Genomic DNA, 27346 nt, shown 5'->3' with positions numbered 1-27346 from the left:
GTATAAAACTACAGCTTTAACTTCTGTTGATAAAGTGTGCAGTCATCTTGAATTCTGCACTCAGGGTTATGTCGATTCCTCCAAGTTCACAAGTCGGAATTCTCACTTGGGGGGCATTCCAGTTGAAATTTCCAACTAGTTAATTAATAGGTGCTGCTTTTCACAGATGGTTGGCTTTCATTTCATGTACATAATTATATCAATAGAACCAGCAGTGAATTTTCCACTAGATCTAACTAGTCTGTTTGAGCTGTTGCTAGTCAAGCAAAAGCAAGGGTATCCTAGGCAACACTCAAAGTGCATAAGTCCCATTGCCAAACTTACCAGCAAGTTTTTTCTCATACTTTACCTAAGGGAGGACGTCTGTCTAGTCTCCAAGTTGGGACTTTAGAAAGCAGCAGAAATCCGGAATCAGTCAGTCAAGCTCTCCATTATTTTGGCTGTAGTAACCTGATAACTGACTGACAATTGTTCCCAGACAATCACACAATCACAAAATACCCTCCAAACCCTGCAGATAAATTAAGAACCTCTCTCAGATATGGCACCGCTTTGATTGCACAAGAGACAAAAAAGGAGTTTTATTGAGTGCCGCATAAGTTTGCAGGAGTAGGAAAAAGTTAAGCATTGCTCAAATATGTTTTTTTGTAGTTTAAGCAAATTATTATTTATGTTCTTGACTGAATGGAATGTTACATTTCTCACCTAATAATAGAAAAACATGCTTACTATGCCTAATTTGGCTATTAGACAGCCAAATATTATGCTGGCTTTCAGAAGGACATTGGCATTTGGAAAGTGCCTCGTCACTCTAATGAGTGACCAGCTAATGACGGCATATTACAGCACAAAATTATTTAACGCCTGAGGATGTAAGTGCCTGCTTAAGGAAAGGTGAATGTAAAACCAGATAACTGCTAATGTAGTACGGGGAAATAAGATATTTGGCAGGCCATTTCATTTCAAGTGACTACAATGGGAACCACTTGCCTTTTGCCTGTTTTGACAAATGCAACAAAGTGCTATAAGAACATAAATGTACAAACGAGAGGAGGCCATTCTGCCCATCAAGCTCATTTGGGGAGAACTCAACTAATAGCGCAGAGTTGTTAAAATCTTATTTATTGAAGTAACTCTTTGGCTGAACAGCATTCAGACCTGTTAGAATATTATACACCTGGATCATGACCCCCCTTAGTCTCCTTTGCTCGAGGCTAAACAGATTCAGCTCAGCTAACCTCTCCTCATAAGACATTCCTCTAAGACCAGGAATTAGTCTTGTAGCCCTAAATTGCACCCTTTCCAAGGCAGCAATGTCCTTTTTAAGGTAAGGTGACCAAACCTGCACACAATATTCTAGGTGCGGTCTTACTAAGGAATTATATAATCTTAGCATCACCTCCCTTGACTTAAACTCCACACACCTAGAGATGTAACCCAATATCCTATTGGCCTTTTTTATTGCTTCCCCACACTGGCGAGAGTGGGATATGGAAGCATTGACATACACACCGAGGTCTTTCTCATAATTCAGCTTCAGTGGAACCCATAAAATATCTGTACTTTATATATCTGCTCCCTGCATGGATTACCTTACATTCATCTACGTTAAATCTGCCAGGTATCAGCCCAGTCGCTAAATAAATCAAGATCCCATTGTAGCTTCTGTGCTGCTAGTTCGGTACCTGCTACACCACCCACCTTGGTGTCGTCTGCAAATTTAACCAGTTTAGTCTATGTATTGAACCCTGAGGTACCCCACTATGAACGCAGGCCCACTATGACATTGTGCCTGCTGCTTTGATCTTAAGCAGGAGCTGTTTGTGGGGGACAACATGAAAGGAAATCTAAGTAGATCACATCATAGGCCTTTTTGTGATCAATTTCTCTTGCAGCTTCCTCAAAGAACTCAATTAGATTAGTTAAACAGGACCTACCTCTCCTAAATCCATGTTGGCTATCCCTCAGAATGTTATTTGCATCCAGGTAATCTACCATTTTCACTTGGATCATAGCTTCCATTACTTTTCCAGTTAAACTGATTGTCTTATAATTTGCTGGATTACTTCTCCCTTTTTTGAATATGGGCGTTATATTAGCATGCTTCCAATCTGACGGTACCACACCAGCAGATAAGGATTTCTGAAATAGTAAAGTTAAAGGTTGGATAATAGTATCCCTCATCTCTTTTAACTCTATAGGTTAGATGCCATCAGGGCCCTGCGATATATTTATTTTGAGCCTAGCTAGGCTTTGTAGCACATCAGCCTGTTATACATACACTCACCTAAAGGATTATTAGGAACACCTGTTCAATTTCTCATTAATGCAATTATCTAATCAACCAATCACATGGCAGTTGCTTCAATGCATTTAGGGGTGTGGTCCTGGTCAAGACAATCTCCTGAACTCCAAACTGAATGTCAGAATGGGAAAGAAAGGTGATTTAAGCAATTTTGAGCGTGGCATGGTTGTTGGTGCCAGACGGGCCGGTCTGAGTATTTCACAATCTGCTCAGTTACTGGGATTTTCACGCACAACCATTTCTAGGGTTTACAAAGAATGGTGTACAAAGGGAAAAACATCCAGTATGCGGCAGTCCTGTGGGCGAAAATGCTTTGTTGATGCTAGAGGTCAGAGGAGAATGGTCCGGCTGATTCAAGCTGATAGAAGAGCAACTTTGGCTGAAATAACCACTCGTTACAACCGAGGTATGCAGCAAAGCATTTGTGAAGCCACAACACGCACAACCTTGAGGCGGATGGCCTACAACAGCAGAAGACCCCACCGGGTACCACTCATCTCTACTACAAATAGGAAAAAGAGGCTACAATTTGCACGAGCTCACCAAAATTGGACAGTTGAATACTGGAAAAATGTTGCCTGGTCTGATGAGTCTCGATTTCTGTTGAGACATTCAAATGGTAGAGTCAGAATTTGGCGTAAACAGAATGAGAACATGGATCCATCATGCCTTGTTACCACTGTGCAGGCTGCTGCTGGTGGTGTAATGGTGTGGGGGATGTTTTCTTGGCACACTTTAGGCCCCTTAGTGACAATTGGGCATCGTTTAAATGCCACGGCCTACCTGAGCATTGTTTCTGACCATGTCCATCCCTTTATGACCACCATGTACCCATCCTCTGATGGCTACTTCCAGCAGGATAATGCACCATGTCACAAAGCTCGAATCATTTCAAATTGGTTTCTTGAACATGACAATGAGTTCACTGTACTACAATGGCCCCAACAGTCACCAGATCTCAACCCAATAGAGCATCTTCGGGATGTGGTGGAACGGGAGCTTCGTGCCCTGGATGTGCATCCCACAAATCTCCATCAACTGCAACATGCTATCCTATCAATATGGGCCAACATTTCTAAAGAATGATTTCAGCACCTTGTTGAATCAATGCCACGTAGAATTAAAGCAGTTCTGAAGGCGAAAGGGGGTCAAACACCATATTAGTATGGTGTTCCTAATAATCCTTTAGGTCAGTGTATATTGGTCATAGACGACACTGGATTAGTAATAAGAGTTAGTAATTGCTCATGTCCTCTACAGTGATACTGAATACCTATGTGAAATGGTCATTAAACTCATTTACTGTATCAATTTCATTTTCAATTATAAGACCCTTGCTATCCTGTAGATTAGTGATTTCAGCTTTTAGAGCTCTTTTGGAGTTAAACTATTGGAAGAAACTTTTAATGTCATCTTTAGCCACCAATGTAATCTTCCTTTAGACATTCCTCTTAGCAAGTCTATTGTTATTTTTTAACTCAACCTGTAGACTCCTGCTTTATTATGAAATCATGAGTTATTTTTCATTTGTAGAACAGAGCCCTTTTTCTCCTGACTTCATTATTAATTTCCGTAGTAAACCACCTTCGTTGCAGTTTTCTAGATTTAGTTTAGCTGGAAACAGGTATGAAGTCCTCTTGCACTTGCAATAATGTGGTTTAAAAAAATCCCTATGCCTCTTCAACAGTTTTGCTATTTTACTCCATCCAATCCTATCCTGGTTATTAGAGAAAACAAGATCAAAAATGGCTTCTTTCCTGGTAGGGGTTTTAACAAACTGAGTAAAAAAAACAATAATTTACCAATTCCACCATGTCAAGTTAATTTACAGAAGAGTCAGAGACTATGTTCCACTGTATCTCAGGTCATACACTGGGCACAAGGCTGGCATTTCAGGGCCACGTTTGTTCCGTTTTGAGAAAAAATACAATGAAATTCACTGCAAGTGTAAGCAAATCAAAAGTGGCAATTGCACTAAAAACTGAAACAAAACAAAAATGTGTGGACTTTGTTTGTGCAGACCTATGACCCATGATTGCAAACAAAACCTATATTTCCTTTGCAGGAGGGGATGGGATGAGACTTATAAGATGTGTGTGGGAGTGGAAGAAAATGTTTTTACAAAATATTTAATTATTTTACATTAATCACCAGCAACAAAGCTACAGTATACAACAAATGAACCATAATGGCATGCAGCTCCGCTGGCTGAAGATCTGGAGACTAACCATTATGACACAGATTTCTTAAAATATTTTGATGTACACATTATCTTTCACATTGCAATCTTTTTATTTTTAATCTTTTGCATGTTTTTGTGATGCTGCATGTTCCTAATTGTGTAACAAGCAGTGTACATGCACCGTGCACACACTTATATAGGTGCATGTCACTATCTTGATAATGCACTCTTAAAATAACAAATACTGCACTATTGACTTTAGGTCAGGTTTTTGTTGTTCAAAAGCACACCTGACTTCACCTCATTTTATGACCGATGCCCACGGGCGGTCAGATGGGCGCAAGTACGTTTGCTATTTAGACAATGTGAGCACTGGATGGGAAAATGACAACTGCTTTGGGTTCATGCTACCAAAGATGTTAGATGTTGGAACACTCCAAGTGTTTTTGTGTCCTTGCCATCTGTTCAGGTGAGTCTAATCAAGACAAAATAGTGATATTATCTCTGCCTAGATTATGGGTGTGACAGTCATACATGTTGGATTACTGAGCTTGCAAGTTTATATATATATATATATATATATACACACACACACACACACACACATATGATAATTGCATTATGCCATTTTGCTGGATACCTACTCAAAATACTCTTTCTGTTTCTCTGTATCACCATCAGGGCTAAGTTCTTTAAAGGCAAGAAAATCCATGGTGAATTTGACATCAAAGTTGAACAGGTAGGATATGCAACTGAATAATCATTTCTTTATTGCTTGTAAATCATGAAACTTCAAATCATATGATGAGCAGTGAACAGGGGCAGGGGATGTGTGACTATGGAGATTGAGGATAGGGGGCAGGTTACAAGGTTTGCCTCTTGTTACACTTGATTATTAAGTGAGAGCCAGACATACAATGACCATTCTCAGTATTTATTTTCTATCATGGCTTTTTCTTTGGACATTGTGGAATTTTAAGAATGTGTCTGAGGATCCTGTTGTCAGTCTTAAGAAAATGTTTGATAGATACTCATATTGTGTGATGATTCCATGTTATTGTGGTAAGGGGAAGGCACCGTAATAAGCTGCATGAATTCAATGAGACTTCCATGATAATGGTCCCGTCAGATGCCTGTTGCACGCGAAGACTCATTACGATCCATCCATCCATTGTCCAACCCGCTTATCCTACTGGGTAGCGGGGGGTCCGGAGCCTATCCCGGAAGCAACGGGCACGAGGCAGGGAACAACCCTGGACGGGGGGCCAGCCCATCGCAGGACTCATTACGATTTGTCTGATAATTCATCGTGGCTTTGTTTTTGCTTAGTTGACTTGCCTTCATGACCAGTGGTTTTCACAGTTTTCATTTCTATTGGTGCCCACCCCCCCCCCCAACAGGCTGAGTTTTCTGAGATCAACCTGGTGGCCCATGCTACTGGTAGCTACAGTGTGGACATTGAAGCAGTCCGCAATGGTAACAAGGTGACCAAGTAAGTGTATGCTCCCTGGAATCGTTTTTCCGTGTTTCCATAAAAGGATATTTAATCACTGCATTATAAACAAATAGTCTTACATCAAACATGACAAGAAAACAAATGCAAACAAGGTTAATCAAAAATTTTGTACACTTTCTGCTGTCCTGGTGTTGCTGTAATTGTTGACTTTAAATGTAAGTCAAATTTCTCATAAATGAATGTGAGAAACGGGAAACAGGACCATGTGACATAGGGACTGAAAGACAGGAAAAAGTTTGTTACAAAGGCTTCTTATTTGAGGGATATAAAGGGATGGTCTCAGATGGGACATAACCAAACAAACAAAGCGCTGTTATTTTGGGTCTGAAAAGATAATGAAATGTGTGAAAATGAACAAGAAAAAAATACAACAGAACATGCCAAAATGTAAGGGTTAGGTGGAACTGATTAATACACATAAATCTGCTCACCAGATTCTCTGTAAGACTACTGGATGGATGGGCCCTCAAAGGGCTTTAATAATGTCCTATATAATTTAGGACATAGCATGAACCTGTCACAATGGTAATACATCATTTTATAATAGATTCAGATTAATCACCTTCATATTTATCTCTAGAACAGTAATACTGCTATCACTATTGTTCAGATAAAATGATTTCTGTGTAACTTTTGTACTGTAGTGGAGCATTGCACGGCTGGCTATTGCTGACAAGCGCTGCTAAGGGTCTGTTGTTGGGCAACGTTACTACAGCTGTGGCTGTTGTCCAGCAACCAATCTGGAATGGAAAAGTCTTAATTGTCATTCGGCATCACAACAAAATGTGGGCGTTTGCATCAACAGACTTTGGTGCGTATATAGGTTTAGACAGATTTTATTTGACTGAATTTTAAAAATACTTTACATTAGCAATTGTAATTTGAAATATTCGCCACAATTGTTTGAAAAAGCAGAATTGTCCAGGGATTGTGCTTTACATGGAGTGGGGATGCTTGCTTATGTGAACAGCAGCGCTTTATTTATCTTGGAGTTCCCAGAGAGACTGTGCACAGCATCGAGTTGATACCCCTCTTCTGTACGGAACATCAAATTGCTATGTGTAGCTGTAAAGTATTAATATCAGTCTGTGGGGGATTCTGTAGAATATTTTGATTAGTGGTGTGGGGAATGAGTGGAATGATATATCCAAACATCCATAAATGATATATCCATACATCCATCTTGTAACCAGGCAACATAACACACATTGGGGTTCTCTCTGCATGTGATGTCAGTTCAACACAGGAGATATTCATGTAGACAGTATAGGAGATTTTAGAGATGGTATTGAGTGTAACAGCATGTATGTCAGTTATGGTAGGTGCTGGAATTGAATCCCTGAACCATACAGGTATGAGGCCAGCATGTCATCCACAGTTTTTATAGTGATTGTCTATTATAGTAACTCTGTACATACAGATCACAATCATGAAAGAGTAAATTGGGGGAGCATGAATATCTCAAGGTGGGACTGACCATAAAAAATGGGGCAGCCTGGAAGGTGCACCAGGACCCTGATTCCCAATCCAACCAAGTTGTAGCCCTACCTACAGAGTTTTCCTCTGTGTTTGCCTTTGCACAGAGACAGTAATGGCTGTTGTTTGTTTCATGCCTCCTAACCATATAGTTAAATGTATCTATACTCTGTAACCCAAAATAAAGTTCCTGTTCCCTCCTCCCATTCCCTGGACAAATTACCCTATTCAGTCTCCCGCCCGGAGCCCTGTCAGTAATATGCAATAGAAAATTATTCAATGGCATGGTAAAAACGCAGACATCACTTCAAATTCAGTCAGAGCACTGTGACCTTGAAGGAACCGAAGGAGCGTTAACTCTGCTTTACATTATGGGTTACTTTCATTAACGTCTATCTTACCTCCAGGTGCTTTCGGCCAGACTTTGTGCTGGTCAGGCAGCATGCCTTTAGCATGGCAAAGAACGGAGATTTCCGGAACATCGTCATCGGCCTGCAGTATGCGGGCCTGCCAAGCATCAACTCCCTACACTCCGTCTACAACTTCTGTGACAAGCCATGGGTGGTGAGGACTTCAATTATGCATACTTGCTATTTTTCTAGTTTAATATGAATGCTCTCAGATTGAAGAACCAGTGAGATACTTTTGCATCAAGCAGCCTCTGAAAAGAAAGGAGTGTTTCAGCTTGAATGCACTGGAGTCGTGATCTTGTCAGTATCTGGCCATTTTTGTGTGGGTGTGTTTTTTGTGCTAATTTGCATCTATTCATATGCTTCTGGAAGAACATCAAAAAAGCAAATGAAATGCACACTGTATTAGCTTTTATTGTCCCTCACAGTTTTTAAACTTGTTATATGAATTTCTGCCTTGTGAAGAACATGACATTTTGCAGAGTTATAAAATATGAAAGAACATTTGTAGTTGTGGAATTTCAGGAAGGATTTTCAAAATCTCTGTTTTATTGACTTTCTAAAGTCTAAGTGTAATATAACTATCTCTGTAGGAATTATAATGTTATAATGTTAACATGTGATGCTTGTGTTTGAGGGTAATAACTTGCATGCTAACATGTTATTTTTGCGTATGAGGTTAATAGCTCTGCATGCTCACATGATATCTTTCTGTATGTGGGTAATAACGGTTGCAGTCTAACATGTTATATGCGTGTTTGAGATATTTAGCTGTCTGAGGCTAACGTGCTGTCTTTGTGTGAACAATTTATAACTGCTGCAGGCTATTCCTGAACATGAGGCTAATGACTCTGTAGGCTACAATGATGACTCTGTTTGAGGCTATTAACAGCTGCAGGCTAACATGGCACGTTTGTGTTTGAGGGTAATAACACATTGCAGGCTAACATTCTAGCTTTGTAAATGAGACTGATGGCTCTGTAGGCTACCATGATAACTCTCTGTATGAGGTTAATAACTGTTGTTGGCTAACATGCTATGCTTGTGTTTGAGGCTAATGACAATTGCAAGCCAACATGCTTTGCTTACATTTGAGACTAATAACTTTCAGGCTAACATGCTATCCCTGTTCACAAGTGTAATGACAGTTGCAGACTTGCAGGCTAACATGCTACTGCTTGTCTCTTGTAGTTTGCTCAAATGTCCAGATTGTATAAGCAGCTGGGGCCTGAGGAATTCCCGCTGATTGAACAGATCTACTACCCCAACCACAGGGAGATGGTGAGTGTGCCCCTACCCCTACAGAGGCACCATCTGCACCCACCCTCCAAGGGTGGGGGGATCAAACTGTGAGAAATGCAGTCTTACACTGTGCCTGAGCCATGTCTGTGTTGCATGTCACGCTTCAAGCACGCAGGTCCACTCAGGATTATATTTTAGAAAAATAGACGTTATGGATTGGAACTTGGTGGGATTTCCCAGGAATGGAAGCAGTTGCTATTCTCTGGAGATTCAGATGTTCCCAATATCAAGGTTACTAGATACACAAAATTCAAATATGTTTAGCTCTGAACATGGCTCTTGCTAAAGCAGATGTAATACATAAACAGTATCTGAAATGATAGGAGACTGAGAAGCAGTTGGAATGAAGGGAAATAGACTTCTTTGTTGGTAAACTTTTCTAGGCCAATGAAGAAAAAATGGGTTTGCGTAATTACTGTCATCAGTCCAGGGCTGCTATATGAGACTGTAATGAGTAAATTGAACAGTTAGTTGGGCCAGATGGAGCCTGGGCTTCTCATTATGAAGCATGGTGCATCAACACTGGCTGAGTCATGCATTAGCACTCTGGCATTGTCTGGCAGAACAGAGCTCAGTTCTATGAATACACACCACCTCCAGGAAACCAGCCTCAAGAGCATGGTGAGAGGTCCACTGAGGTGATTGTGGGGACTCAACCACCATTGTTATTGTGTTCCTATAACTGGTGTAGGTAGTAGATGTTATATACTACACACTATATGGACAAAAGTATCAGCACACCTGGCCATTACACCTACTGGAACTGTTATGGCATCCCATTCCATAGGTATCAACATGGAGTTGGTCCCCTCTTTGCAGCTATTACTGCTGCCACTCTTCTGGGAAGGCTTTCCAATAGAGTGTGCCTTTAGGAATTTTGGCAATCCATCCAGAAGAACATTGTGACACTATGTTGGACATGAAGGCTTGGCTCACAATCTGCATTCTAGGGCTCTGTCCAGACCAGTTCTTCCACACCAAACTCACCCAACCGTGTCTTCATAGACCTTGCTTTGTGCACTGGGACACAGTCATGCAGGAACAGAAAAGGGCCCAAACTTTTCCCACAAAGCTGGAAGCATTGTCCAAAATGTCTCAATGCTGAAGCATTAAGAGTTCCCTTCACTGGAATTAAGTGACCTCAACGCCATACCATTTCCCCTCCTTTACCAAACTTTACAGTTAGCACAATGCAGTCAGGTAGGTAATGTTACCCTGGCATCCGGCAAACCCAGATTCATCCATCAGACTGCCAGACAGAGAAGTGTGATTCGTCACTCCACAGAAAACGGTTCCACTGCTCCAGAGTTCAGTGGCTTTACACCACTCTGTCTGACGCTTGCCATTGCTCTTGTTGATGTGAGGCTTGCATGCAGCTGCTCAGTGATGGAAGCCCATTTCTTGACGCTCCCGGCACACAGTGTTTGTACTGGGGTTATTGCCAGAGGAAGTTTGGAACTCTGCATTTATAAAGTCAACAGAGGGAGTTTTAAGTAAACTAGGGACTTTTATGCACCATGCACTTCAGCATTCAACTGCGCTCAGTTACTTTACATGGTCTGCCACTGAGTTTCTGTTCTTCCTAAATGCTTCCACTTTGCATAACACGTACAGTCGACCATGGAATATCTAGCAGGGAAGTTTAACAGATCATGCTTGAATTCACTGAGCTCTTCCGAACGACCCATTCTTTCACAAACCTGACTGCATGATTAGGTGCTTGATTTTATACACCTGTGTCAATGGATTTGAATGAAACACCTTAATTCATTGATTAAGAGGTATGTCCCAATACTTTTGTCCATGTAGTGTATATACTAGGGATGCTCCTTTTGACCGTTTAACCGTTAACCGAAATAATTAATTTTGACCGAATATTACTATCAGTTAAACGGTTTAAAATGTTTTTATATATATTTTAATTATTAGTAGTAGTATGAAGTTTTGTGGCATCTCAGCTGAAGATCACTTTTCATGTTCTAAATACACTGTGTTTGAATCGGCGACTGTGATTACAGGCACACAGGCTTAGCCCACTGAGCCATGAACACAGGTACGAGCTTTGCTGCTGAAAATGGAAACATTGGCGCAAAGCTTCAGCGGCAGAGACGTATCCGTGTGCTATATTGTAGCCGATCGGTGTAAACACTACCCAGACATGTGCTCTTGTTTTATTTCGGTTACAATGGGCGTATTCACATATTTCTTTATCCAATACTAACTGTCGGATTATCATGTTGTTATCATGCGAATAGCGCAATTAGCAAGTGGGAAGGCGATCAGAGCTGCTTCGAGACGCAGACGCTTAAGTCAGTCACTCTTGTTCTTTCTATTCGTATCACGAAGCTATAAAAATATATTTAGTTTCTACCTATATATATATAGGCTATTTGAAAAGTAGACCGTCCAAGGTTTCTGAGGGTGTTTTTTAAATGTGTATATGATAAAACCTCGCAGAGTTATTTAAATGGTTTGGCGAAATTTCTGTCAGATCCCGCCGGCGGGACCGCCGACCCCAGAGGAATTTAATATTCTAATCTAATCAGTTAACGGTTAATGTTCGGTTAACGAACGGCGGTTGTCGGTTGGGAAAATTAATCGAAATGAGCATCCCTAGTATATACATACACACACAGTACTTACGGAAAGTCTTGTAACTAATTTTGTAGCGATGTTGCAAATTTATTGGTTTTATAACAAAAGTCCATTCAAATGCAGTGATCAACATATCTTCAAATTTTATTAAGTCGTCACTTTTTGACTGATCCATTCAGTTCTGTTCTTGCCATTTTGCTATTAATTGCAATTGCAGTTATCGTCTCCCAAAGAGATATTAAGCACCCGGTGAAACTGTTTATCAATGAACTCAGAACAGCACTTTCAGAACTATAGTTTGGGTTTCAGTCTATTACTATTTGAAATGAATGTTTTACTTAAAATTACTGGCTGCTTGTAATGTGATATATATTTTTTATACACAAAATAATAAAGTAATGATTTTGTTATAAAACCAATAAATGTGGAATATTTTTATTGAATTAAGCAAGTATTCAAAGATTTTTTGTGAATATTGTATATACATGCTTACTTCATACAAGGCTATTCTATATGCATGACAAGTCTGTCAGACAGACGTGTTTTTAATGTTGTGCATGTCAGAATAGTCCCAGTGCCTTATGTGGTTTGAGGCTAGGGTGCAGCTCACAGTGTAGCTGGTCATTGTAATAATGTTGATTTTTGCTGCTAACCAGATACCAATAAAATATTTTTACTATGGGTTGAAGCATGTCATATTAAAAATCAAATGGAGAATATCAGCTGGGTTTTGATCTGTGTTGCGTACCAACAGCCGATCCATGTGAGTCTGTGGCCTTAACTACTAAGCAATGGAAGTTTCCAGATGGATATGGCATGACTCTGCTAGTGGTTGCTATGTGCAACCCTGACACTCTTAGTAAGGATCACACGGGGGACCTCATGAGGGCATACAAATCAAGTGTAGCCCATTTGACAGCCACTGCATGCTTGAAGCATTTTGTGAAAGCTTGTTCATAATGAAGACCTCAGCACTATGTTTATTTTCAAGGAATGATGTAATGCTTCATCAAATAAATTGATAAATCCTTTGCTCTTTTCTGCCAAAGCTGCAAATCCAGGCCAAAGCTTTTTTACAGTCATGACTATGCAGATGCAGGACATTTGGTGTAGCCCTTGCATGTTTATTGGTGATTTTTACTGTGAAAAGCTGAACCATGTTAAGTGAGATACTTAAAATCTGTGCATTTATTGCTATTATGATTATTATTATGATTATTATTATTATTATTATTATTATTGCATATTATTTATGGCTAACGTGTCCTAAACCTCTGTGCAGCTCAATTTTGTGAGATATAGATTTTCTGTCTTCTGAGTCTTTTCCTGGAGTTCACTGTAAATCAAGGGGGGTGGGGGATGGGGGGTGGCACTAGTACTAAGCACTACAGATGAATTCGGCATACCATGATGGAACAGCTTTTTGAGGAAGCATTGTGAACAGCGACGCATACCAGAATATATCTACACAAGTTGCTAGGCAACGGCACTGCTACACTAATCGGGTTTTAGAAGGTTTAGCAGGAGTAGTGTGCTGCATATTTCATGCAGCGTATTCTTTGTGTGTGTGTTTTAAATTTAATATTTCTAACACCAAAGCTTTTATAAGCTCTCACGCTTAAGATATGTTTTCTAAAGGTCACTAGCAACCATTTCTTACATTAATGTATTTTTCTATTTCCCTAAGACAATAGTGTACAGACATGTTCATCATATTTGGAAGATAAGATACTTATGATTTTAGTGTTGAGTTTGCATAGTGTCTTCTTGTTCTTCTTTTTCTCTTTTTGGTTAAGACCCAGAAACCCTCATAGTGAAACCTGCCATGTATCTGTCTTCACCACTGCACATTACACGCTCACCAGGGGACCTTGCACTATGTGCAAGTCTGCAGGTGCTTAACCAAGGGTGTGGGGACCAGGAGGGATGCAGGGGATGTATACCCCCAAATATTTAATTTGAATTAAATCATGGCACCAATAAATAGGTCTTTGTATTTAAATTGTTAAGTTGCGTCCTCCCTCCTCCCCCCCCCCCCAACTCTCTACAATTGTGTTGGGCTTCAAAAATCTGTAGGGCATTACCTACCTGGAACATAAGGGGGCACTAGTGTTTTAAGAGAAAAGAGGCCCCAGGCCATAAGGAACACTGGTTTTAGGGAATTACAGGTAAGGTAACACAACAGAAAATGTGGAACCTGTGTTCAGCAGATACTATTGCATTTGTGAGAAATCAAGAGTGAAATTTGTTTGCACAGAAACTAACATTTTGAAAGAGTGGATTGCAAAAGTGTCTGGCAGCCTACATCACGAAAGTGTTAATGCAGTGTAATTTCTATATTTTGTAAACCACATAGTTTGCCAGAGGCTCATAGCCAGAATCCCATTTTTGCAAAATGAAAGCCAGAATTACATACGTGCATCCAGTCTTCCTTCTCAGACATAATTCACTTTCGAAAGGAAGCACAGTCAGGAATCAGCCAGATGAATAAGTCTAATTGATTATACACATATTGTTTGCAATCGATGTGTTGTAATGCAGATTTGCCATACATAGTCTTGCGACATGCCTTGCTTGTCTGCCAGGCTTGTTTTGGGCAGAGACGGGATTAACGGGAAGCGGTGCTGTTTTCTCACACCGTAGATCACAACTCCAGGCTTCCCCGTGGTGGTGAAGATGGGCCACGCTCACTCTGGGATGGGAAAGGTAGTACAGCTGCTCTCTCTATAACATGCCAGCTGAAGCCTGGAGCATCAATGCCAGCAGCTTCTGAGCCTCTTCAACACTCGGCTTATCACTGAAACATCCAGTTGACTGATTAACATTGATTCTGTTGAGATGTGAAGAACGCCTTACATACAGCTTCCAACTTGGACCCATGATAAGTCATTACATGGTATACAATTACATGAATAAGAGCCTCATTTTCTTACAGCCTCATTACTTTTTGTTTAATAGGTCCAGGTGTGGTGCTTCTTAATTTCTATTATACCAGAGCGAGCAGATTATAGACAGTTCTGCCATAGAAAACATATGCTGTAAGATGCTATTAATGACTTAAATTACATTTACAGACCCGACGCATTATGTGCAGGGTCTGCTACAGAACTGTGACATATGCATTTAATACACATAATTCTTTGAAATGGTCACACATTGGTTACCTTAACATGAAGCAAAACATGATGAGAACTTCTCTGTTTGACAGAGATCTGTAAATTGGCACACGAACACCAACAGGAGTGCCACGCCCACCTGTGTTCTGAACTGAGGTGTCGTCCCTCCAGGTGAAAGTGGACAATCAGTACGACTTTCAGGACATTGCTAGTGTGGTGGCCCTGACGAAGACCTATGCCACCTCTGAGCCCTTCATTGATGCCAAGTACGACATTCGGATCCAAAAGATCGGAACCAATTACAAAGCCTACATGTGAGTGTCATCAGGTGACCTTAACCAAAATGCCATGTGACCATAAGTGTCATTCAGAAAAATTACATGTTTTTCGGGACTTCTGGTATTCTAGGAATAAATTTGTTATTCTTTTACTCTTACAGATTTAGAAAGCACAGAGAGATTAAAACGATCATTTTCAGTATGAGTTTTAGTAGACTTAAGAGAAATTTTACAAATTCTTGTGTCAATACTGGGATTTTATTTTAAAGTATCCTCCAGCATTTTAATAGTATCCATTTGTTCACAAATTCTACATGAAACATTATCAAAAGTGAGGTGTAGGCCACAACTTTAAAACTGCAAGTTGCCTGTGGTTTCCTGTATGGTCATTGTTTTTCTATGTTATTATAAGTTTAAAAGCACACAGTTACAATATGTATGTTAGAATAAAGTAAATACAGCCATAAATAATCAGTTATAATGTATAAAATCTGTTGAGTGTATCCTTGCTCCACTTAGTACCATATGTCCGGGTTTTCCTTGACTTGTGCTCTTTTAGGACCCATGTCCAAGCAGTTTTTCAAAAATTGGCGGTTTGTCCAAGTTTAGCACTGCAGCCCGTATGACACAATGTTGCAATTACAGCGGAGTAACAAGTGATGGAAAAGTTACTGATTTTCAATTACGGCAGCCACTCAATAACCCCCATGTGGTCCCCTTGTGTGACCCTTGCATGTGTTAACTGTAAAAATTAAACGATATGCACATCCATACATGTCATTGTGTTGTTTGCTTGAAGTTTAATGAACTTTAGCTTAGCATTTTGTAACTTTTGTTGAAATAGACTTGTATACACATATACTGTGTCAACTGTGTGTAGATTGTAAAACGAGAGTTAACTTTAAGTCTTTAACTGGCCACTTATACACAGTAATTTAGGGTATAATTCTATAGCCTTAATCACCTGGGCTGCCTGATCGATTTCGGAAAGTGTGGATGATCAGTTTCCTTTGTTTGGCAGGAGGACGTCGATTTCTGGGAACTGGAAAACAAACACAGGATCGGCGATGCTGGAGCAGGTGGCCATGTCTGACAGGTGAGCCGTCTGTGGTTGGGCCGCTTAGTCTTTATTCTGATCTTTCCTGTCGTTTTTCCCCTGCCTGCGGCACGCTTGTTCTGAAGCTCAAACTCCCTCGGTATTTGATGACACCGTAGCACCAAATGCCACCTTACTCATCACTTTCAATATGGACGATCTGATCTCTGCTGTTTCTTGCTTGTTGATAAAATGTGACAACAGCTTCTTGCATAATTCAGCTACGGACTAGAAGGCTTACATTTCTATTCATAGTACTAAATGAAAATTAAGCTGTTACATGTAAGGGTGGATATTCTTGTGAAGTACATTATTGTAGATTCCTCCATAGACCCGTCAGATTTAAGTATCGGGCTGAATCCCAACTACCTCCAGTGTTCATACATCTTTTGTCACCCAGAAGTTAGTTCTGCCAGGATGCACGTTATAATTTTGTGGTCCAATGAACCTGAGCTTGTTAAAGTGTCTTCACTGAGAAGGATTTATTTTTGAGCCATGTTTCGGGTACCTGTGTAGGGCATTTGATTTATATAAGGTGTAGGAATCATTATACCCTCCTCCCAGTCAAAGAATATGAGCCGTTGCCCCATGTCCTGGTGAGACTTCGGTCTCCCACCTATTTGGTTGGAGCTCAGATGGAGACCTGGAGCTGTGAATGCTGCCTGATTCATCTACATAGCAGGTGTTGACGCATCAGTCTGCAGCATGGTCTGCATGTGCTCTATAATACTCCCCCACCAGAACAGCATACACAAGCAGATACAGTTAACTGAATGAGCCGTTTCTTAAGGCTCATCATGTAAATTTCCAAAAGCTCCAGTTTTATCTGACTGTTAATATATAATAGACGAGAATTTCTTGGTATGAATTCTATAAGTCAAATAGATAGGTATGGCTCGGATCGAACGTGATACTAGTAGGCTTGCAGATATCACTTGTATCTGCAATATTATCTGTGATTGGTTTGCTGATATTTCTTGACATTTGGTTTGTTTGTATTCACTGCTCTGATTGGCTGCCAGGTATCGCATGTGGGTGGATTCCTGCTCTGAGGTCTTCGGAGGCTTGGACATTTGTGCAGTGGAGGCTCTTCATGGTAAAGATGGAAGAGATTACATCATTGAGGTGAGAGGCTGGAGATCATGAGTCAAAGCCTGTATGTCTAATGTGACAAATTCTACAATTGCACTAAGACCTGTACATTTCTGCTTAGACATCCTTCAAAACCCATTTAAGAATTTTCTTTAAAGGCCCCTCTATGTATTTCAGAAAATTCACTCCAAATCAGTCTCTAAATTTTTCAAAACAGACTAAGCTATCAGCTTTTTAAGAATGATGCCCCTAAGTTTTTATCTCTCTGTGTTTGGCGAGTGTGAGCTTCGCAGCTGCTGTCAGAGCAGATTTCCAGTCTCTTGCTGGGTGCGTGACATTGTCTTCCCAGTGGGAGGGCATTGTTCCTGGGAGGTCTGCTCCTCTGCCTGCCTGGGTTGGCAACTGCGTCCCCTGCAGTCCTCCCTCGTTAAAGTCACGCTGCTTGGAACTGCTTCAAGTATTTGGAACGTGCTGAGCTGGAGGCCTCTCTGGAAGTGGTCTTTCGTTCAATTATAACATGAATTATAAAACAGCATCTCCTACTGCAGCGTTCCACAGCTTGAGAACTTCTTATTCGGCACAACGCACACGACAAGGGCACTTTGTGCAGATATTATCTGACGAAGGAGCATCCTGAAATGCTGCCAGAATCCTCCTTTGTCTGACTTTGATTTTAATAACGCCTACCTTGGTGTGCTTTCGTGACACAAGGCTCTTTTATTTTTGGAATGTAGGAGTTGGAATTTGTGGTAAGGCAAGGCACAGTGTGGTGGTCAAGCATAGGATGTGAGATAGACTGTGTTGCTAGATATGCTGCAGTTTTCTCCTAGTGCTCAGACAAAATGGCATTATACAAATTTCTAGTTAATAAATAATCAGAGCTTAATGCCTTTTTCCAGCTTCAGTTTTGGAATTTATCATAACCTTTGGGTTTAATGGAAGAGCATTCTTGAGAAATACCTTGCCATGAATATTCATTTGACAGACATCCCGGAATCTTGCAGCAAGTTCGTCACCAGTCCATGCACTGCGGTGTACTTAGGAGCACAGGACACCATCTGTTACAATGCTATGGTTATAGCTCGACTACGCCATTTAAGCAGGCTACTGTCCTTGTCCCAGTATACATGCATGGGAGGGGAATCGAATTATTGACCAACGTATGTCTGACTCTGTTACAATAGGTGATGAGAATGGCTCCTTTCAGCTTATTAGTACTGGGCTTTTTCTGGTTGACCTATTATGTCACAGACATAAAACATAATAAAATCAATGATAATAGATGCGTGGACAAATGAAGTGTAACAATGCATGCAGCACTCATGCAAAAACAGCGGAGGTAAACTTTAAACTGATTTTTAAACATATACTAGATTCTTGTGAAAAGGAATAATCATTAAAATTGCAATTTTTTTTCCTATGACAGAGTAAAAATGTTTTAACGAGACTTAAACTCCCTGCACAATAATATCCATACCAAATTGAAGGTAAGAAAAAGACTGATCTTAATCTAGCTGACTAACGACGTAAGAATGACATGCAATGTTGGTATTAATCTCACACATCATCCTGCCCTATAGTAGACTATACCCATTTTTCGAATTCAGTACAAAATACCCTGCTTTACGTTGTGATGTCATTCGGCGCCGGTACCAGGTTTTACACGAGTGGAAAACCAACACTTTGAAGTATTATTTTTGGTACCTTTTTGAAGTACCAAAAGTACGGTACCTGGTGCAGTGAAAAAATGCCCTTTAGTTTAGCAGTGAATTGGACAGCTTGACAGTGCTGTACTTATCATGCGTGCTGTATGTCCATTGCTATCCTTCTTGCTTCTTCAGTGTACCAGCTTCTTCTGGGGAAGTGGAACTGTGGAGTATGTGCAGAGCGCCTAGGCAGTTTGAGTCCAATTGAATGTATACATGCAAATACAAATCGCCTCCCAATCGCATCTTGGTGTCTTAGTGTATTAGTTCAACTTTGTGAAATTCGATTTAGTATGATTTCAGTCAGACTAACATGTTTACGTGTACTTCAAAAGTCTGGTTTAGTCCGACTAACACAGTACTTCAATTTTCTTAGTGTGCATGTAAACATGCTGTGTGATGTGCTTCAGCCATAGCTTTAGGGAGAAGTTTTATGGCAGTGTTTTAGGGGTCACGTCACGTTCACAATATATATTTGTTTTTGTCTTAAGTGGCTATAAAGCCATCCATAGTTAGTGCAGTGGTTAGCACTGTTGCCTCATACCTCTGCGACAAGGTTTTGAGTCTTTGCCCTGGCTTGACATGTGGAGGTTGCATGTTTCATGTGGAGGTTTCCCATAGGTCAGCACCCCATCCTAGATCTTCTGGGATAGGCTCTCTGACCCAGCATAGGACAAGCAGCTATTGAAAATGGATGATTTTTAAAACAATTTATTAGTGCTGTGGTCAACTTAGCAGAACAAGTGCAGCCACTCAATTGTCTGAAAATAAATACAGTATTAGAAATCCCATGTTGGTGGCCATTTTGTTCTACGTGCCTCCTCCTGGTCTCTCTCTCCATGTGATAATGTGACATCTCTCCTTCTCACTTCTTAGTCACATGGTGCTTCTCCTTCTGCTCTACTCTATGTAGTCACATGGTGTCTGGTGTTTTTCTTGTGCTTCCTGTCTCAGGTGGTGGGCTGCTCCATGCCTCTAATAGGGGACCAGCAAGAAGAGGATCGTGCCCTGATTGCTGACTTGGTCATCTCCAAGATGAACCAGGCTATGCCACGTACCCCTATCCCTTCACCCATGCGTCCCACTGCTGGCCAGACAGCACAGGTGATCCTCACCTACATTCAAAGCTAGAAGAAGACCTTAGATTCACACAGGCTGACTTTTAGTGAGAGTCGATTTTAACCTGTGACTATTTGATTCTGGCATCCATTTTTCTGTAGTCATTTAGCAGCAATAGCAACCCTCATAACAACTATAACAAATATGACACATGGACAAAGCAGTCAGAGTTCTAATCCAATTCTTTTATATCAGTCTCCCACATGCCATCTGACAAAGTAATGGAGATCTCAGTTTTTCAATAATGGATTTTGTTTTCCACATTTTTGCAAATTTCTCATACCTTTTTCCATTCTTGGTGCTTGATATCTACAAGATGTAGTTTTTAAAAGCTATTATAAGTTTATCTTCGCTCATTAATAACAGGGTAACACTTTACTTGTGGTGGCACAAATTATTCTCATCCATAGCAAACCTCCAGCCTTGCTGTTTCTTCCCATGGCACTAATAGGTGTGTCCCCACTTTTCTCATTTAGCCAGCGGTATCCCCTCAGCCCATTCAGGGACAGCAGAGGGTACCCCAGGCCGCCCAGCAAGGACCACCAGCCCAACAGCGCCCCCCTCCTCAAGGTGAGGTATTGCACACTTTGTGAATAAGTAATGACAGTTGTACAATCCAACAAATACAAATGGAAAAAAAGATTTTGGAAAATGGACCCATCACAACTTGGCCCATTTCCTGGAATTAATCCTCACAGGTTAAGTCTGTTCACAGCAAGCAAAGGCCTGACATTTTGCCAGCAGGTTTGCTTCTGTTAAATACTCTACTGCTGCTTTAACATACTGTTCTCCTGATTGTGGAGGTTAGAGGGTACAGTTCATCAGGGCTTCCAGTGAGCATGGGGTATTTTCATGACTTTATATGGTCTGGCAGTGTACCCTGACTCTTTCTCTCTTTCATTACTCCAGGTGGCCCCCAGCAGCCTCCTAGTAGCTCTCAGGGCCCCCGGCAGGCCCCCCCCTCTCAGCAACGCCCTTCCCCACAGGGCCTGAGCCAACCCCCGCCCCAGGTCCAACCACATATGACTAGCCCTGGGTCACAGCAGCCATCCCAGCCTATCCCTGGCCAGCAACAGCGGCAAACCGGTCCTGGGGGCCCTGCCCAGCCACGCCCACCTGGCCAGGGTGCTCAGCAGCAGGTGAGGGCCCCCCCCATGCAGGGTTCGCCCCAACGCAGCCAGGGAGGCAGCTCCCCTCAGCTGCCGAAGCAACAGCAGCCGCCACAGCAGCAGCAGCAGCAGCAGCAGCAGCCGACTCCTCAGCAGGCGCCGCAGCAGACACGCCCCCCTCCAGGAGGCTCGAGCCCTAAACCCACCAGTGGTCAGCCACCACAGCAACAGCGCCCCCCTCAGCAGAGGCAGGGCCAGCCAGCCAGGCAGCCAGCACAGGGGGGGGCACTTCCTCCCCAGCAGCAAAGGCCGGCATCACAGCAAGGTCGTGCCACGGGACCTGGCCCCAGCTCCGGCCCTGGTCCCACCACTCAGCAGCCCCGGCCCTCAGCTCAGGGGCAGGGGGGCCCGCTGAGCGTGGCTGGTGCAGGTGGGACTCGCCCACCTGTGCAACAGAAGCCCCAACCCCCACAAAAGCCCAGCCAGGACCACCCAGGGATGGGAGCCCCTCCCCAGCTCAAGTAAGAGCCGTGGGGTTGCAGTGACCCCTTCTTGTGGCAAAAAGCTTATGAGTTACACTGGTACCTTATCGTGATATTTGAATAACATTCATTACCTCTGTGTGACAGGGTGACTGTCTTTCTGTTCACTGAATGGCTATGTGTAAGGGCATAGACCATACGCTTCACCCATTAGCTCTCAGAAAAGAGGTGGAGATACATTTCTCATCCCTGAGCCTATGAAATCATCACTGTCATGCCATAGAACACTGTCCAGTCTAAATCTATGGTAAGGTATGTTCATGCGGTTCTTTCAGGCCACATAGTAAATGAAGGAAATAATGTGTTAAGGCAGAATATGAACTGTATAGAAGGCATGCTTACACGTAACTATGGGAGTCCACTTTAAAATCAATCTCCATACAGGCCAAGGAAAGAAAATACGCTACTACTTTATGATGCAGTATGTAACAGAAATACAGAGGATTCAAAATGACACTAAATAAAAATAAAATTAAAGTATAGCTACACCACCATGCAGGTGGTTTTTCTTGCATTATTCTGCACATATTTACCATTTGTACACTTCCCATTTTGTGGCTCATGTGTGGCCTCATTTGGCCTTGCATAAATACAACTTTAGTTCTTTAGCGAACTGCCTCACAAAGTCTGGATTATGTTGTGAACGTTCACTGCCAAAGAACAATGTGAAATGCTCTTATTTTTTGAATGAATGGGCCACAGAAAAGGAAAAAAATATATCTGATTTTCAATATTACAATGCTATATGTGATTGTAGATTAATTACCCCCTCATCATAAAGATAAATATAAAACTCCAAAATAATATTTGAAAATAATGTATTTATATTCACCTTTGTATTACATTTTACCTTGCAAACATATGATGCATGCGGTATACCAACCTCCAGGTACTCCTAAGTCTTCTTGACTTGCAACACCTGGTTTGTCATTCTAGCATGTTTACAGCATGTTCATCATGATCACATGCCTACATCTCACATCGCAAGCCTCTCTTAGCCTTAACCTGCTAGATATGTCACTAGACTTACCTCATAAGGAGGTTACGGAATTGATATGGTAGGAACACCATAGAATATGTCAGTATTCCTACTGGGAGCTAACAGGGAGCAAAAATGTGGACTTTCTGGGGGTCCCCAAGGACTGGGTTGGGATACACTGGCTTAGAGGACTGACTCAGCCTGCTTGTAAAGGAAAAGAAATAGCTGAAAATGGCTAGTGGCTATGAAAGTATTCTTCCCTCCTGCTAATGAGAAAATTACCTTAAATTAACTCAACTAGTCAAAACGGTTAGGCTTATATTCAGTAATTGAAGTCTTGCTGGAGGAGTTGTTTTTCTGGTATGGAATAGGAACTGGTTAAACAGGATAGTTTAATTCAACACCCAGCAGGTAACTAACATAGCTTAGTTAGAAGACTTCTTTAGTTGTCTCCTAATGAAAGGAAGGATATAACTCAGTGGTTTATTGGTCTGAAAGAAGAAAATAATTAAATATTGCAATTTCACACAGAATCAGAATCAAACAACTGCATTACCTTGTAAATTGATTTTGTCTTGGTGCATTGTGATTCTGTTCTGATCTTTATTGAAACATAATGCTTATTAATATTTATTGCTAATAGAAAAAATGGTGAGTGGCACATTGGTGTAGGGGTTTGAGTAAAATAGAGCTTCCATTTCAGAAAAGGGGGCTGTAGTTGTGTGTGTATATGTAGCTTAGCCCAATCCATATAAAATATCCTGAAAGGAGCATTGCTCAAAACGATATACAGCACAATGAAAAAGTATATTCTGCGTGTCTGCAATATTGAATGTAATCAGCTCTGGAATTTAATTAGCAGGAAACCTGAGAGAATAAATAATATGAAATGAATTTAGTAAGAGTATATAAACCAAAGAGACATAGTGGTTTTGCTCTGACAGAGAAAACTTCAAGATTTTTTAAAATTATCATGGCATATGTCTATAGAATTTTTAATCTGAACTTCAGAACTAATGATAAAGGTCTAATAACTTGAGTCTATACTGTGCATCCTTGCTTGATTGTCCTGCTTAGTTTCTAAACCTGAACATCAAAACAGTTTTTATCATGTATATCAATACTGATATAAAAGTGTGTCCTTTTTAGCTGAAACTGTTTCACAATGAATTTTCCATGTTTTTAAGAGATTTATAGAGTGCAGTATATACACGTACATGTGCTATGTATTAAGTGTTAATAAATTGCAATTTTTTAAGCGAATGTGATGTACTGTAGCGCACAGACCTGTCATTGTCACTGAAATGCCTTCACATCGTAAACAAAGCTCATCTAGCTGCTCTGTCGCTGCCTCAGCCCTCCCCCCATCCCATGGGTTGCTGCATGAGTTTAATAGCCTTTTCCTCTCCTCTATTGCCATTCTCCTCTCTTTGTAGCAAATCCCAGTCTCTTACCAATGCCTTCAACCTTCCAGACACTTCGGCAGCTCCCCGTTCCAGCCTTAGCCAGGACGAGGTGAAGGCTGAGACCATCCGCAACCTGCGGAAGTCCTTCGCCAGCCTCTTCTCAGACTGAGCTGCCGCAGAGACTCTCACACGGTTTGACGGACAGACGGACGGACTGACTGACTGATGAAGAAACACCCCACCCACTGCCACCCCCCTCTCCCAATCCCCAACACCATAAGAACCAATGGAGGAAGCCCCACTCCATTGCTCATTTCCTATAGATGTAGGCTAAAATCCTTTGGAAAGTATGTGCACTCGCAAAACTGTACACTGCCTGCACTGTTCAGCATCAATACTAGAAATGGGCCTGAAGGTACCTGGGTGGAACTATGTTAGAGTGGCCCAGATTGCAGCTCCGCTGTCTCCTTCATTCCAAGATACTGTCTACAAAAGAAGCTTCATCCGCACATCCTTCTTCTCAACTTGCATGTTTGGTCGTGGACTGTCACAAAAAAAAAAGTCAAACACAGCTGTGGATTCTTGTCTCTGTCCTCTTTCCCCTACCAACCCTCCATCACTGGGCACTAACCAGTTTGCGATGCACTGAGAGATTCAACGGACAACCCAAATCTGTTTTTATTTTCTTATTTTAAATATAGATGAATAGTATATTTATATCTGCCTTTTCCATACAGCTGGGTCTTTCAGTTGATTGTAAAGTTATGCACTGAGTCTAGACCAAGAGATACCATCTCAGACCAAATCATGCAGGCTGTTAGATATATGGAAGGTGTTTTATTTAAATCTGGATAAAGTTCAGTAGCCATAACATTTTACAAAAGTTTACCAAGCATGGAAAATTGCTTGGAGTACAAAAGGCTATAATATGGTGAAAATCAACCCTTAGAAATACAAGGACTCTCAAATGAAACACCATGATTTTAAAGATTGTCTTATTCAACTTCCATATTAGAGACACAAAGTATCACATTCCTCTATTAGCAATGTGACAAGTGTACTAATCCATAGATAATGGAAATAAAACAATTCTTGTGCGTGACAATGTGCAACTCAAAGTCCTATGCTTGTGGTGAGAGCACCAGGGTCCATGGTCCTCCTATTCTTCCTGTTTCCCAATGGGTCATCGAAGTGGGAAAAAGGGGCAGATGCTGCACCCTGTCACCCCCCCCCCCCACCCACCCACTGTGGAGCTTGTCAGCTTGTTGTCACGCCTAAGTAGCTGTTGTGAAACTGTCCTGTGTCGTTTGTCGTGAATATGCCATTGCTGCATCCCTCTTTGGCCTTCCCACTCCCCTTGGATAACATGCATCACCTACCCCAACGATCAATCAAGCTCAGATGGTTTTGTCTCAGGGAAGTCCGTAAGAAAGTAGAAAGCAAAGTGGTTGTGGATTGTGACCCCACAGTTCTCTACAAATGAAGTGTGTTGTGTTTTAAGTGCTGCTACATACTTCTGACAGGAAGGGGTTCAAACCATTTTGTTGTTTTTGTTGTAACCTATCTACGATGAGGGCATAGTCGGAATAAGTCAGTTAGTGTTCATTTCAAGTCTTTTCTTGAGCTTACGTTGCTTCTTGGAAATGCCATGGTACTTGAAACCAGTTCCCAAGGACAGCTGAGTTCTCTTGAGGAACAGCAGTGGGTTAGTGTTCATATCTGCATGTTATGGTGCAAACACCATTGCAGATGGAGAACTACATAATTTTTGTTTTTGTCCTCCAAAAAAAGAAAGTTTGACTTCTTTTACCTCCTATATATTATTGGCAAAAAGCTCAAATTTTCGTGTTGCAAGAAGGCCGGTGTGCACAGTGCAGGAATTTTTGACAAGGTCTTGGGACCCGATCCATGGTCTCTTCCCCATACATTACCACCCCACCCCCCCCCCCCATCCACAGTAACCCTTCGTGAAAATTAGTGCATAAACATGTGAACGTTGTACTGTAAGACATAACCCCAAGTGTTGTACAGGTAGTGAATAATGAATGATGCAACCCTGTAATGCTTATTTTTTATGGCTGTGGCTGTATTTTGAAATGTGTTGACTGAATGCCCACTGTTCTTTCCACATCCTGCCATGTTTAGTCTCAAATTATTTTGTCAGTACCTAGTGGTTTATTTATGATATGATTAAAACAGAATGGAGATATTATATAGCATTTTATATTACAGATGTAATATTCCTTTAATATGATAGCTGTTTTAGACACTTAGCTGTGCTCTGAGCTTCCTCTTCTGTGGGGTGTCAGTAATAACTGCTTTGAATAATGTTTTATTTCATTACAGTGCCACCTTCTGGAATATTAGATCACAAGCTTCTACACAACTGCAAGCTTTCAGATTTCTCAGTAACAATGAGCATATACAATCAGGTGGTCATGAACACTAACGACCTCATTATATGCCTGTATACTATGGGTAATGTTTCTGCACATTTCTGGGAAGTCTGTTTTGGTTTGACATCACTACCCTATAGGTGGAAGTGTTGAGCAAAGTTGGGTAAATGACCACTGCAGGGGTTCACTTCCTTATTTAAAGATATAAGGAAGCTGATGATGTATATTAAGCCCATCTTGGTAACTATGGTGAGTGTTTATAAAACACACTCAGAGTGACATTTAAAAATGTTTCTATTATGCATTTAAAGCACTGAAAGAACTATATTTCACATCTTGTCTGTTGTATTGATTTCATTTTACTCGTTATTTTCCTGCATCTGATGGCTATGAGTTTAATTTCTGTTGTGTGTAAACAATTTTGAATGTCATCAAATATCTATCCATTGTGCAATGACATTTTTCAGGTGATTGATCAGTGTTTGTCTGTTTGATGCTTAGCTGTTATATAAAACAAATGTCTCTATCTATGGAATTATATATAACATTATATATACATATATAATGTTAAATTGAATAATTGTATATCATGTTGTAGTATATTATGTGTATAAATGTTTATGATGTACCTGTCAGTGTAGCTTAATATTTGTGAAAAATATTCTATAGAAATTGAGAAAATTAAAATAGAAAATATTGAATAAAGTATGATGAATCTAAA

The 27346-nt window shown here is 41.0% G+C and overlaps 1 protein-coding gene across 4 annotated transcripts in view; it reads left to right on the top strand.

Annotated features, from left to right (window-relative positions):
• syn1 (synapsin I) overlaps window positions 1-27346 on the top strand; it is a 37851-nt gene extending 10505 nt beyond the window's left edge. For 3 of the 4 annotated variants that reach the window (XM_023813492.2, XM_023813493.2, XM_023813491.2), the window contains exons 3-14: window positions 5169-5226; window positions 5888-5979; window positions 7887-8043; window positions 9081-9170; window positions 14430-14492; window positions 15074-15216; window positions 16202-16276; window positions 17299-17401; window positions 20029-20178; window positions 20670-20763; window positions 21103-21823; window positions 24260-27346. In XM_023813492.2, the coding sequence (XP_023669260.1) occupies window positions 5169-5226; window positions 5888-5979; window positions 7887-8043; window positions 9081-9170; window positions 14430-14492; window positions 15074-15216; window positions 16202-16276; window positions 17299-17401; window positions 20029-20178; window positions 20670-20763; window positions 21103-21823; window positions 24260-24398 (1885 nt within the window). In that variant the 3' untranslated portion in view covers window positions 24399-27346. The remainder of the gene's footprint in view (window positions 1-5168; window positions 5227-5887; window positions 5980-7886; window positions 8044-9080; window positions 9171-14429; window positions 14493-15073; window positions 15217-16201; window positions 16277-17298; window positions 17402-20028; window positions 20179-20669; window positions 20764-21102; window positions 21824-24259) is intronic. The other variant, XM_023813494.2, reaches the window with a different exon arrangement.

Source organism: Paramormyrops kingsleyae, chromosome 6 (assembly GCF_048594095.1).
Source record: "Paramormyrops kingsleyae isolate MSU_618 chromosome 6, PKINGS_0.4, whole genome shotgun sequence".
Lineage (NCBI taxonomy): Eukaryota > Metazoa > Chordata > Actinopteri > Osteoglossiformes > Mormyridae > Paramormyrops > Paramormyrops kingsleyae.
The sequence above is the reverse complement of the archived record's forward strand: the minus strand, read 5'-3'. Positions and strand labels throughout refer to the sequence as shown.